At 41.6% G+C, this 12,138-nt stretch overlaps 1 protein-coding gene across 5 annotated transcripts in view; it reads left to right on the top strand.

Moving 5' to 3' along the window:
- Positions 1-2,133: 2,133 nt before the first annotated feature.
- Positions 2,134-12,138, top strand: part of RBM11 (RNA binding motif protein 11) — a 51,158-nt gene continuing 41,153 nt past the window's right edge. Inside the window, exons 1-5 of one of the 5 annotated variants that reach the window (XM_056327404.1) lie at positions 2,201-2,881; positions 4,215-4,616; positions 6,275-6,437; positions 7,354-7,432; positions 8,194-8,287. In XM_056327404.1, coding sequence (XP_056183379.1) covers positions 4,614-4,616; positions 6,275-6,437; positions 7,354-7,432; positions 8,194-8,287 — 339 coding nt within the window. In that variant the 5' untranslated portion in view covers positions 2,201-2,881; positions 4,215-4,613. Of the gene's footprint in view, positions 2,882-4,214; positions 4,617-6,274; positions 6,438-7,081; positions 7,152-7,353; positions 7,433-8,193; positions 8,288-12,138 lie in introns of those variants that run through there. The other 4 variants (XM_056327405.1, XM_056327402.1, XM_056327403.1 and 1 more) reach the window with 4 other exon arrangements.

Below are 12,138 nucleotides of genomic sequence, written 5' to 3'. Positions count from 1 at the left end.
TACACCTAATGCCACTAGTTATGAATGAACTGCATGTTCTTTTATACATGAATGCAGAAAAGAAAGGGAATTTTAGGTTCCCTCTTGAACTGAAAATCAGTAAGGTCAACTTACATGTAAGTAAAATACAGCACCACCCATGTTGATATAACAATCCATGAAACAGATTTAATGCCCTCTGAAACCAGTGTCACGAAAGAACTCCCTTACTAAACCAATGTCCATAAAGTTCTGTGTATTAATCAGGATGCTGAACTAGTGCCTGTTGGACTCACCTCTCTGTCGTATGACAAAGAGACTTTGTTCACCAACAGTGGCACTTATGCCACTTAGAAATTCATAAATCTTAACAACTGCCACTGTTTACACTGTAGTTTCTAATGACATCCCACTGTCAGGTAAAACCTTCAAGGTGATTCCAAGTTTCAGGTGCACTATCAAAAAGATGCGAGACCCTCAAAGTTCAGCTACTGCCCATTCCGGTTCACTGCATATTATGTCCGTTGCTTTTCTCACAAGGGTACACTTCTTCTCCAACTGGAATTCAGAATTACCAGCTCTGAAAATGCCTTCTGCAAACCAGCGGAGGATGCTAGCACAGCCTCTTCAGGACTTTGACAGTCCCCCCCAGAGCTCAGGACTGTTGCAGCAGTACCTCCTGGATGAACCCTGATGCTTTCAGGGGAGCCTATAGTCTGACAACTGTTAAAAACCCTTCAAGACCGATCAAGTATTTAAGTTGAAAAAAACACATAAACCCTTCATTTTATTACAGCACAAGATTATTATCATTTACAGGTAATAGAATGGCAATTTTACAATTCAGTTAATCCCCAAAAGTTTCTGATAAAGTAACAGCTAAAAACATTACAGTGTGGTTTTCAAGATCAAGATCGGATTCTTACGCAAGCCTTGATATCCTGATCTGTGGTCACATGTATTTCCCCTTCTAATCTTCTCTCTGCCCCCAGGGATTTCGTAATCTTGGGAAATCCCTTTCTTTTAACAATTCTCACTTCTCTTGAGAATCAAGCCACTTCTCTGGAAAAAATCCTAACTGCTAGCTTAAGAGCACTGCTCCCTTTCAGGCAGGCTGAAATCACACCTGGCTTTTGCAATGCAGTATATTTAACGATGTATAAAAGCTGTCTGAAGATTACAAAGGGAAAAATGCAGGAAGAAATTTAAGGCTCATTGTGTACTCTACACTGAGGCTTGTAACTCCTGTAAATTGATAACCCCTTTCTAAACAGATTTGACAAGACATTAAGTAAGCCTCCATTAGAAAATAATGGGCACGTTGGCAAAGCACACAATCTATGCTTGGGCAAGGGGGAAAATCTTCAGTAACATGTTTTCGTCATCAGGGTAACTTCTGAAACGTGCTCCTTCATAAAACAACACTTTAAAAAAAATAGATACTGAACAGTAAACGTACATGCTGGAAACCAGTTTGCAGGAACCCTGCAACAACGGGTCAAGAGGCAGGTATAACTTCAACTTTGAAGGCTGCAATCCTATCCCAGTTCCCTTTGGAACACTGCGAACCGTACACCATCTGACACTCTACACGTATCTCTTACTAGTAACTACCACAACGCTTCACCGCAGGGATGCCCAGATCCCTCCAGGGCCCTGCAGGCTCCCAAGGCCCCGCAGGGGCCCTGCCGGGGGCAGGCAGGGCCCAGCGGCTGCGGCTCCTGGCCCGGCGGCCACACCGGCCCCTGCTCCGTCCTCGCCGCTCGCCCGCGGCCTCACCCAGGCGGGAAGGAAACCCTCCGGGGCGAGGCCGTGTTTCCGTACGTCTGACAACAACAAAAAAAGAAGAAAAAAAAATTGAAATAAGCGCCTAACAACGTTGAAGGCCCCCACAGAGGGTGCCTGCCCACCCTGGCAGCAACTGGCCGCCGGCTCAGCGCCTCCCCAGCCCGCCGTGAGGCCAACGGCAGCCCCCACGGCCCCGCCCGTCCCCCCACGGCCCCGCCCGTCCCCCCACGGCCCCGCCCGTCCCCCCACGGCCCCGCCCGTCCCCCCACGGCCCCGCCCGTCCCCCCACGGCCCCGCCCGCCCCTCGCACGCAGCGCCGCGGCACCCGCCCGCGCTCCCGCGCGCTCGCGTTGCTAGGACACCGAGCCGCCCCCGAGCAGCGCGCCCCGTCGCGCGGCGCGGCGCTTTACGGCAGCGGGGCCGTTTCGCCCGAGCCCTCCCGCGGTGGGAGCCGGCGGCGGCGGCGCCGCCATGTCCTCACCGGGGCGGTGCGAGGAGGCGGACCGAACGCTGTTCGTGGGGAACCTGGAGAGCCGCGTGCGGGAGGAGATTCTCTACGAGCTCTTCCTGCAGGTGGAGGCCGGGCTCCCAGGGGCGGGACGGGGCCGCAGGGCGGAGGCCTCGGCGAGCCCCAGCCGGGCGCGGCGGCCCTGTTGTTCCCGGGGCCGGGCAGGGGTGAGGCGAGGCCCCGGCCTGCGGCGAGCGGCCGCGGCCGCCGGGGCGAAGCGCTGCGGGCGGCCGGGAGGCGCGCAGCCGGCGGCCGGGGCGGGCAGGAGCGCTGCGGGCGCTGGGCCTGGTGGCCGCCTCGGTGCGCAGCGGGCGGGAGCCGCGCCGTCCCGCCCGTCTCCCCTGCCTCGGTTTTGTTCCCTCCCGGTTGTGCAAGTTGTGGTGCCGCAGACGGGCCCCAAGTTATTGAGGAAGCTAAACGGTTTGAAATTGTTTTTAAAATCCCCAAGGAAAAAATCTTTTTAAAAAATTTTAAATATGTTCAGGGGAAGAAATTTTTGATCAATAATTTGATTAAGAGAAGTTAGTGTAAAACCTGAAAATGCGTGGAGCAGGTTTGCAAGTCATTAACAGAGCACGAGAGGCAGTAGGAATGATCTGTCCGCAGGTGGGGCTCTTCCACCTATAAATGACCTTTGTATCAAAATATTTTTATGTTTTAATGCTTGAGAAGATACTAGAAATTCCATCGGTGAGATTTTCGTGGAGGTGCTGGGAAGTTTCTAAGCAGCTGGACCTTTCAAACCTAAGCTTAATTCTCTTTCTTTGGAAATAAGGTATGCCAAGGAGGAAAGAAAACAGCAAAGACAGCAAACGTTAATGACACTGACTGGGCTTCAGTTCTGCTCTCACTTTGACAACATCTCTGGCTAAGCCAGGCTTATTAACTGGAAAGCAGGAAAAAAGGAGGGGAGGGACCATTCTATCACTAATGCAAGCTTCAAGTGACAAGATTTATTGACAGTAGTTGCTGATTTGGGGCTTTTCCTGAATTTGTTCATGGTGTGTTTTGGGGTTTGGGTGGTTTTTTTTTTTCCCTCCTGGTGTGATCCAGTCATCCTCTGTCAAGCTAAAAAGTCCCTGACTCTGACCCAGACAGTTTAGATGATAGCATGGTGACAAACTTGCTTCTACCAGTCCACTAATTTCTCCCCAGTCTCAGAATGAACCTTGCTTCCTTCTGGTGAGTTTGCAAAATAAAGAGTGCAAAAACCGAGGTGGGCAGAATAATCTGTTCTCTTCCTATTTCATTTGCTAAATGGAACTATTTCTACTCACCAGTTTTATTCCACTGATTAATCTGATATTTATAATCTGATACAGGCAAGACCTCAGCGTGCTACCCCATTTGCATCAAAAGGCCTTTCTGTCTGGTATATTTTAGTCCTTAGGGTTTTTAGCTGTTGCCATCTCTTCCTAAGTTTCAGTTTTTAACTTTTCCCTAAAACTGGCTGAGAAACAGTTGTTTCTTCTTCTTCCCCACCTCACCTCCTTATTTTCTATGCAGTCGTCTGTTAAACTAAATATTAGGTTAAGAAAGCTTATCTTACCAGGGGACATGAGTAATACCATATATCTTGTGTTACAAAAGTGAGAAAAGTGGATGTTCTCAGAATGCAGTTTTGCCAGACTCTGCATAATCTGCAGCAGTCATCCAACTGCTGACACTTACCTGGGTCTTTAGGTCATCCCAGTAACACCTACTTATGGTTTTCTTTCTAATCGTCTTGTTCTCACTCAGGTTTCTCTGTCTTTTGCTGCAACAGCTTATGCTTCTCATGGCAGTATTGTCCTTTCTTGAAAAGTATACAGTTCTATATTCCTGCTGTGTCATAGTCCTAAAGATGCAGTTTTGCCTGACCTGTACTATTTCCCTCATCAAATTATAAGCAAGTACCTATTATTACTTCTAAACTGTTAATATTTTTATTTATGAACAGGAAGACTACATATTTAAAAAACTGATCTGCAAAGGACTTGAGTGTGTTGCTTCTAGTTCTTGAGGAACCAGATCTGCCTCGTTAGGCAAATAATCAGAAGACTGGGTATGTGTAATTTCTTTTAAACCTGCAGTGTAGAGCAGGACAACAACAAAAATGCCTTAAGGAGCCAACTGAAGCAAAACCAGACATGTTCAGAATCTTACTGAAATCCCTTTAAAAACAAACAAACAAACTCTCCCCCCAAAAAACACAAAACAAAAGAAAACCAAACAAAAAAAACCAGCGAACTTCAAGATATTTGGAAAGACAAGATCAACATTTTGAAGATTCCTGCACAGGACAACCTAGGTAGTATCCATTGCTGTATAGCCTGATCACCTGCACCAATAATAAAAAATGGTACATTATTTTTGATTCTTTGTGTTTGTCTATATGACTTCCCTGCTTTTATGGGGGGGTGGGGTGTGTTTTATTTTTCAGCAAAAGCATCATATTTAATTGAGGATTAGTTTATACACAGCTGGCAAAAGCATACAGCAATTAGACATTATCACAGATGACAATTCTCAGTATCTTCAGTCTGAGGGTATAAGAAGGGAGATGGTTCCACATCATCACTAAATGCTCACAGCAGACAAACTGCAGATTTGTTTGACAGTAATCATTGAAAATGCAGAATAGTAGATTACTTTATATTGTTTATTTTCTTCATCTGAGCATATGCTGTGTGTTGGTTTTTTTTGAATGTTTAACTGTTTATACTGTTTAATTGCTTCAAAGCTGCTGTGAGTTAGCTTGTATTTGCCTGAAGCTATAGATGACTCCTGAGTGACTTCTGCTGAAAAGTACAGTGTATTTATCAGTAGTAGTAACAGAAGCCAGTTCTACCAATGAGTGCTGTCTTTTTATTCAGAACAATGAATTAATCTACTACAGTAATTTAGACAGTAATTTTTTTACTGATTAATTTTTTTGTCACTTATGTTCCATTCATTGCTTATCTGGATATTATATCCACCTAGTGTAAGTTGTTGCATCTTTAACACTCCTGAGCTGTGGCAGGAGGTAGCTGTTGGCCACTTACTTTCACTCTGTTAAATCAGCCATGTAGATGCACAGTTTGTTTTGATGAGAAAGTGTTCATTTGGTGACTAATACACTGATTCAGTCTTGTGTAGAGAAGATTCATCATCTTTGATATCTATTATGAACATGACAGTTTCTTCGAAAGTGGAGCCAGTATTTGTGGAATATCACTACTTTGATTTGGTTCTAGATGTACTATGCAAGGATTAAAATGGAACTCTTCAGTGAAGATATTTCAGCCAAAGGGTGTGGTTTGGAGTTTTCTTTTGGTGGGGTTTGGGGGAGCTTTTTTTGGGGGGGTTAGGGGGTGGGATGGGACAGAAACGGTATGTTATCGCTGATGAGATAGATGATAGGGTCTCTTGATTCCTTGCCATGCGGTTGTGATGAGGGCCAGGCAGTACAGAAAACTTTTTGTGGTGGTTCTGGAAGCACTACTCTATTCAGATGTGCTTTCCCACAGTGTTGATGCTGCCTATTTTAGGAATTTAAGGAAGAGTAAAATAGATGCATTTTAATAGGGTAGGTCATTTTTACACAGCTGATATTATCAATTTGCTTTTTTATGTTAGCCGTACAAAAAACCTGTGCAATAATTGTACTAGCAGCTGTACATGCGTAAGATAACTTTTGCTATGGAGTCCATAAAGTAGTCTTCCCCCTTAGCAGCTATCATCGTTATACTTTAAAAAGAATAATTAAAAAATCTGATTATTAAAAACTAAACATCACTTACAGAGTGATGCTTTAGTTCCTTTTTAACATTTGTGGAGCTGATTTTTGTTTGTAGAAGGCTCAGAATTTGAGCTTGGGGAATGTGGAGAGACGTTTTCAAAATTAGGTAAAGATTCTTACAGTGAGAAACTTACACTCTCTCTGACTGGCAAAATACACATCCTGAAATATTCAACATAGAACAAAGTGTCAATCTCTGTTAATTTCTGTGAGAAAATAATACAAATTTCTTTCAGGCCGGACCATTAACCAAAGTGACAATTTGTAAAGACAAAGAAGGAAAACCTAAGTCTTTTGGATTTGTCTGCTTTAAGCACAAAGAATCAGTGCCTTATGCAATAGCTTTGCTGAATGGAATCCGTTTGTATGGAAGACCAATTAAAGTGCAGTATCGGTTTGGTATGTTTAGTAGTGTCAATGATTTATTTATGTCTTTGTAAATTTTTGGGTTTTAATTACTATTTTTGAATCCTACAGGATTTTAAAAAGATGAAGATTTATAGTTGGAACAAATTGCACTTAATTTTTTTTTTAAGAAACAAAAACTTCTTGTGGCTTTTGCATAGGGAAGGATTCAATCTTTGCATTTTTTTGTTTACAAAGAGAATACAGTACATTGGTTCAGGACAGCATAACTTGCAAGCCAGCTCAGACCACACTGTATGGAAAATACAGCAGCATAGATTTTCACACCAGATTACATTTAGGAATCGGGGTGTAGCTTGAATCTGCACTCTGGCAGGAAAATTTGATTCGGTAAGTGCAGCAACTATCAAGCTGTTTGATAGTTTTTATACTAAAGCCACAGAATTATTTGAGCTGTTTTAACAGGAAGGGATTGTAATCAAAAAGTACAGTCAAATCAGAGGCACATTCTTCATGTTATGTTTATGAAAATAAACTTTCTAGCTAGCTAATAATTGGGCAGTGTTTGCAACCCAAACATTAAAGACTCGTGTACTGCTGTGCACTCTGCTGCTCCTTCACAGGCTGTACAGAGCAGTTGCTGGGTTTAAGTGGAATGGGTGAGGTTCCTAAAATCAGAAGCATCTCCTGTGCCTGTAACTGAATGGGAACTATTCTTTTACTTCAACAGCTCTGATTTATGCTTCTGTAAGTGAATAAATGATAAATGAATGTTTGCAATTATTAAAATTATTCTATAGATCACCTACAATAAAATGGCACCTTACCTTTATATACTACCTTAGATATACTAGCACACTACAGGTGACACAGAACACTTTCTGTGTTTTTAACTTGTTAATTGAACAATTGTAACTGAATAGTCATTATGCTCTTGTCTTATTTACAGGGAGTTCTCACTCATCAGAACTAAACAGCCCTACACATGGTTTTGAGAACTCTATTGACTTATATTCACCTTCGTATAGGTAACAAAGATCACCTGTGAATGATTATAATTTTTTAAATATCCTATTAAGAAAATGAGCTGATGTGGTAGACCAATCTTCAGGCTTTTCATTAAAACAGCTGTTGCATGCTTTAATTGCATACTTACTGATGTCTTGCAACAGGCTGTAGTTAATTTTAATGTTTAGTTGTTTAGCTTGTCAGAGGTTCATTTAGCTTGATTGTCCCATTCTTTATTTGTTTCTGCAAGATAGAGGACTATGAGAAAATACTGAAATACGGGTTTTGTGCTAAGAGAGCTTGTAGCTGGGGGGGGGGGGGGGGCGGGAACATGACAATGGAAATAATCTTTTCAAACACCACTGAGTTTATATCTGTGGGTTTTGTATGTATATGTGCAAGCAGCTGTCATGCACATATGAATACAGAGTTATAAACCTGTTATAATGGAAGTCTGAACACCTTGGATCTCGGATTCAGTATTTTCCAATGTTTCAATGTTTTTATGTACAAATGTGACAGAACTGTCTGTGGAAGCTAAAGTCCCATGGTAAAAATCCAGAACTCTTGCATCTGCACTTAAGTACCTGTGAGGATTGCTCATTAATTGAGCCTTTGGGTGTATTTTCCTTGTTTTATCAGTTTTTTCATGGTTGCAGTTGTTAATATCTCAATTCTCCTCTTGGATATTCTCATTATAGCCCCAGAGTTAAGTCTCAGCACTCTGGTAAGCAGTATGTGGTGGACCTCTAGTATTTGTACGTTTGCTTGTTCTTCCTAGGTGTCAAGAGCCTTATGGAAATCCTCCATTTCCTGTTACTCCTTTTCCAGCGAACAATAGTTTACCTCACGAATACTCAGGCTTTCAAAAGATGGTGAGTTTGTGTTAAAAGTTTAAAATTTGGCAGCTTTTTATGAAGTTGATTGTATTCTGCATTTCTGCAAACAATGGTGCCTTATTTAATGTCTCAAAATGTAGTTTAGGCTGCTAACATTTATGGTGTTAGGTCTATTGATTTTAGCACTTAAGGGTACTGTAACAGGGGATCTACCAAACCAAACTATTTTCTTACTCCAGGAATGTCTTAATGGTATATATCTTAGGAAGGCTAGAAATGTCGAAGTCTACAGACGGAGCTCTCTCCTGTACTGTGTTCCAAATCAAATTGCCTTGATGAGACAAGCTAACCTAGTAAAACTGAAACCATGCAAGCAATAGCTTCTTCATATACAGCTAATTCAGTCAAGGAACCTTTTAGCTCTTCTACTCAGAATTTCCCAGCGAAAGTTTGAAATGTCCTAAAACCAAACCTAAACGTACCCAACAAATCACCACTGCCCAGGTTAGGGCAACAGCAGTTTGAGGGTTTCTGGCCTGGACCTTTACATGCCCCTGCAGTTTTCACATTCGTGATTTACTTTCACAGCAGTAGATGGCAAGAACCCATATCCCACTTACCCTCTAACAGACCCCATCACACCTGGCCATTCTTGTCCTCCTATCTTTTGTCTGAGGTACTCCACAAGGCAAGGGAACTGGTCTCTTCAGATGGCAACCTGTGGGCCAAGCCCTACTCAGCAAACACATCATGAAGCTTCTGAATCTGATGAGTATGGATTGGTAAGACTGAAGAAACCCAGCATTTAATGTGAGGTACAGCTGTGGACAATACTGCTGCCACCCAGTCTGACTGGGGAATGGCCAGCCCTTTGTAACTGTGGAAGGGATGAAGTCTGGACAGATTACTCTTGCTAGCTGCAGTCCCAGCAGGAAAATGGAGAAGGTCTATTCTGTGTTGCACAGGTGTGGCGGTGGCCTGCCTCCCCTCTTCCCAGGCTGTGCCCTCGGAGAGGAGCTGGTGCTAGCACAAACTCTCCCATCTCCACAGTGGCTGGAAAGCTTGGGAGTGTACCCTCTCCCCCACTGTGCTCGCCAGTGAACCCACTCCTCACTAACAATGCACTACATCAACACTGAGAGACCAAACGCAGCAGACCAGCACACACAACCAACTTCATCCCTTTTTCTGACTGCTAGAAGGGATGCAGTATGTCTGCAGTGATAGATTGTTGCAGCCTCAGCAGGAAGTGATACTGTCACAGTGTGCCTTCACACATCTACCTCACCATTATTTGGGTTAGCACAGCAGGTAACTCACTCGCAGTCTGCCTGCTCATACAACATACTCGGAGATGCTCCCCGTCACTCTCATTACTGTCTGTCGGTAGAAAGCCGATCTTTCCTGACCTTTGTAATTCTATGCCTGTATTTAGGCTGTGCATTTTGTATGAGAGGTACTCTTGGGATACTTAGGGACTGCAGCAATAAGCTGGGCACTTACTGTGTTGTCCCATGTGCTTTGATTTATGGATTCGCTATACCTTGTTGGAATGCCTTGTTCCATATTAAAATTAGTTTACCCAGGTTAAAAAAAAATTGCAGACGTCTATGTCTTTACATTAACAGTAGGTGCTGCAGTTACAAATGTTTATAAAATACATAGATGTAGAATTGAAAGGAATGCCGTTTGATTACCTTACACAACGAGTAACTAGCAGGTTAATCTTAAATTGGATTATGTCACTGTTCTAACTTTGCCATGAAAAAATTGTCTACTTTTTTCCAGCTATACTAGTTGATATAATAAAACATAAAAGCTTTATTCTCAAACATTCTGTGTTATGTTATTTTATAACTTACTGGTATTTTCATTGTATAAGCCATAATGCATGCAAATTTAAATTCTTCAGAACTTCCTCATTTACAGTGTTAACAACTCAGATTTCTGTTTCTCTAGATGAACCATTTTTTAGCACAGCAGTATGCAGTACAGAGTCCAATGGGTCAACAATTTCCTTACTATCAGATGACTCCACTACTGCCTTCAAATTTATACTTTTCTCCCAATCAGAATCAAGCTGCAAATTTTAAGTCTGCACAGAGTTCTTTTGAATTGGCCCTGCCACATGCAAGTGACAGTCAAGTGCACCAGGTGGATGAAGGCACCTCTAAAAGAAAGAGAGAACAGCAAAGTTGTGACAGTGACACTAGTGTTGAGGATGACAAAATGAAACAAAGAGAGCGTGACCAAAAATACAAGAAGTGCAAAACTAAGAAAAAGGCGCATTAATACTGTGTAACTGGATTAATCTTTTTTCATTATTTGCTATTTTTATTTGAGATAAATATAATCTTTCATCTTTGCACTTTATTAAAAAAGGAATGTTCAAGATCCATATTATTTTTGAAATGTGTTCTGCATAAAGTATACTGATACTTTATTTAGTCTCAACCTATTTAAAAAGGAAAGTACTATTTAAGGTATAGGAAATGTTTAAGAAGCTAAAGTTTTCCTAATAAAGGAAAAAACCTTGTTGGTGTCCTGTTCATATCCCATCCCCACCCCCCCCGCAGGAAGCATGGAAGGCCTTTATTTCACTAACATAGGACTGTATGAAAATACATAATTACAGCCACTCATGAAGCATATGTATCATTATCACTTACAGAATGTATTTTTGTGAATGGTGTAAAAATTTTCTGGAGCCATTTGAAGAGGTGAGAAGGCTAGAAATTGTAAATGAGATGTACTCATCACTGAAGTATCAACACCTGTAACTTTTTTTCTGATTTAGCTCTGTTGTTACTTTCAGATAGGATCACCCTTGTATGGTTGTTGGGACTGTTTTTTTCCAGTAATAAATTTGAGGTAAAATAGTGCAAATGCACATAACTGCAATGTCAATACTCAAATGAGTGTGTGTTAAGAAAAAAGGGATTTTGGTTTTATTAAACTCAGTTTTATTGGTTACAATATTGGTTGCTTGAAAGGAATACTTTTCATCCTTACGCTGGTGTTGAGAAAGAATATCCAAGTTTACTGGTTTAAAGGTGATGTGTTTTACAAGCCCAAATGAGTTTCAGAAGTGGAAGAACATTAAGTTTGCAATGATTTCTCTTTTGTTGAATAAGATAAATCACAGCTAATAAAATCACTTTCTCTAGATGCTGCTTTTAACTTTCCAAAGGGATTACTTCTTTAGCCTAAGAGACATTCCTATAACGCCACAGGATGGCAACCACGAAATGACATCAGCAACTGCATTCAATCTTCTCTAGAAAGAACTTGGGGTAACAAAGAGTTGTGCCTTAAGTAAGATTTATACCTTATGTTTTAAGAAACTTGAGAAGTCTGCCCCATCCTTTTCTTCTCTACCCTTCCACACAAACATGTGCCCCTTTTTCATTTTTTTCCCATTTTTTCCCCACTAGTATCTTCAAGACTAAGCTATGTAGACATAATCTAACTTCTGTTGGAAGATACAATGCTGACATTATACCAGTAGGTCACTGATCACAAAAGTTCCCGCAATAATGGAAAAAGTTAACAAATACACTGGAGTTCTTTAAACCTGTTCCCTATGTTAAAGAAATTTAATCAAGCAGAGGAAGAATGTTAACAGTAGCTTAAGTTATAAGTGAAGTTCATCAAATGGAAGAGAAAACACATGCCCAAACTAGAGTTAGCCAACAGGAAGAGATGCTTAGTCAGGTCTACGCTAATGTGTCCTTCCAGACTTCCCTAGTGGATAGTAAGATAATCTGTTTTATGCAATTACACTCTACAAAAGGAATGTCAAGGAGGATCATATTGCATATGGCTGGTAAAATATCAATACAGTTCTTCTAAAGAAACAATTTTTCTTACTCTCTTTCTTCCCAGTC

This window comes from Falco biarmicus, chromosome 2 (assembly GCF_023638135.1).
Source record: "Falco biarmicus isolate bFalBia1 chromosome 2, bFalBia1.pri, whole genome shotgun sequence".
NCBI classification, from domain to species: Eukaryota; Metazoa; Chordata; class Aves; order Falconiformes; family Falconidae; genus Falco; species Falco biarmicus.
Note: the sequence above shows the minus strand (reverse complement) of the source record. Positions and strands in the feature narration are given on the sequence as shown.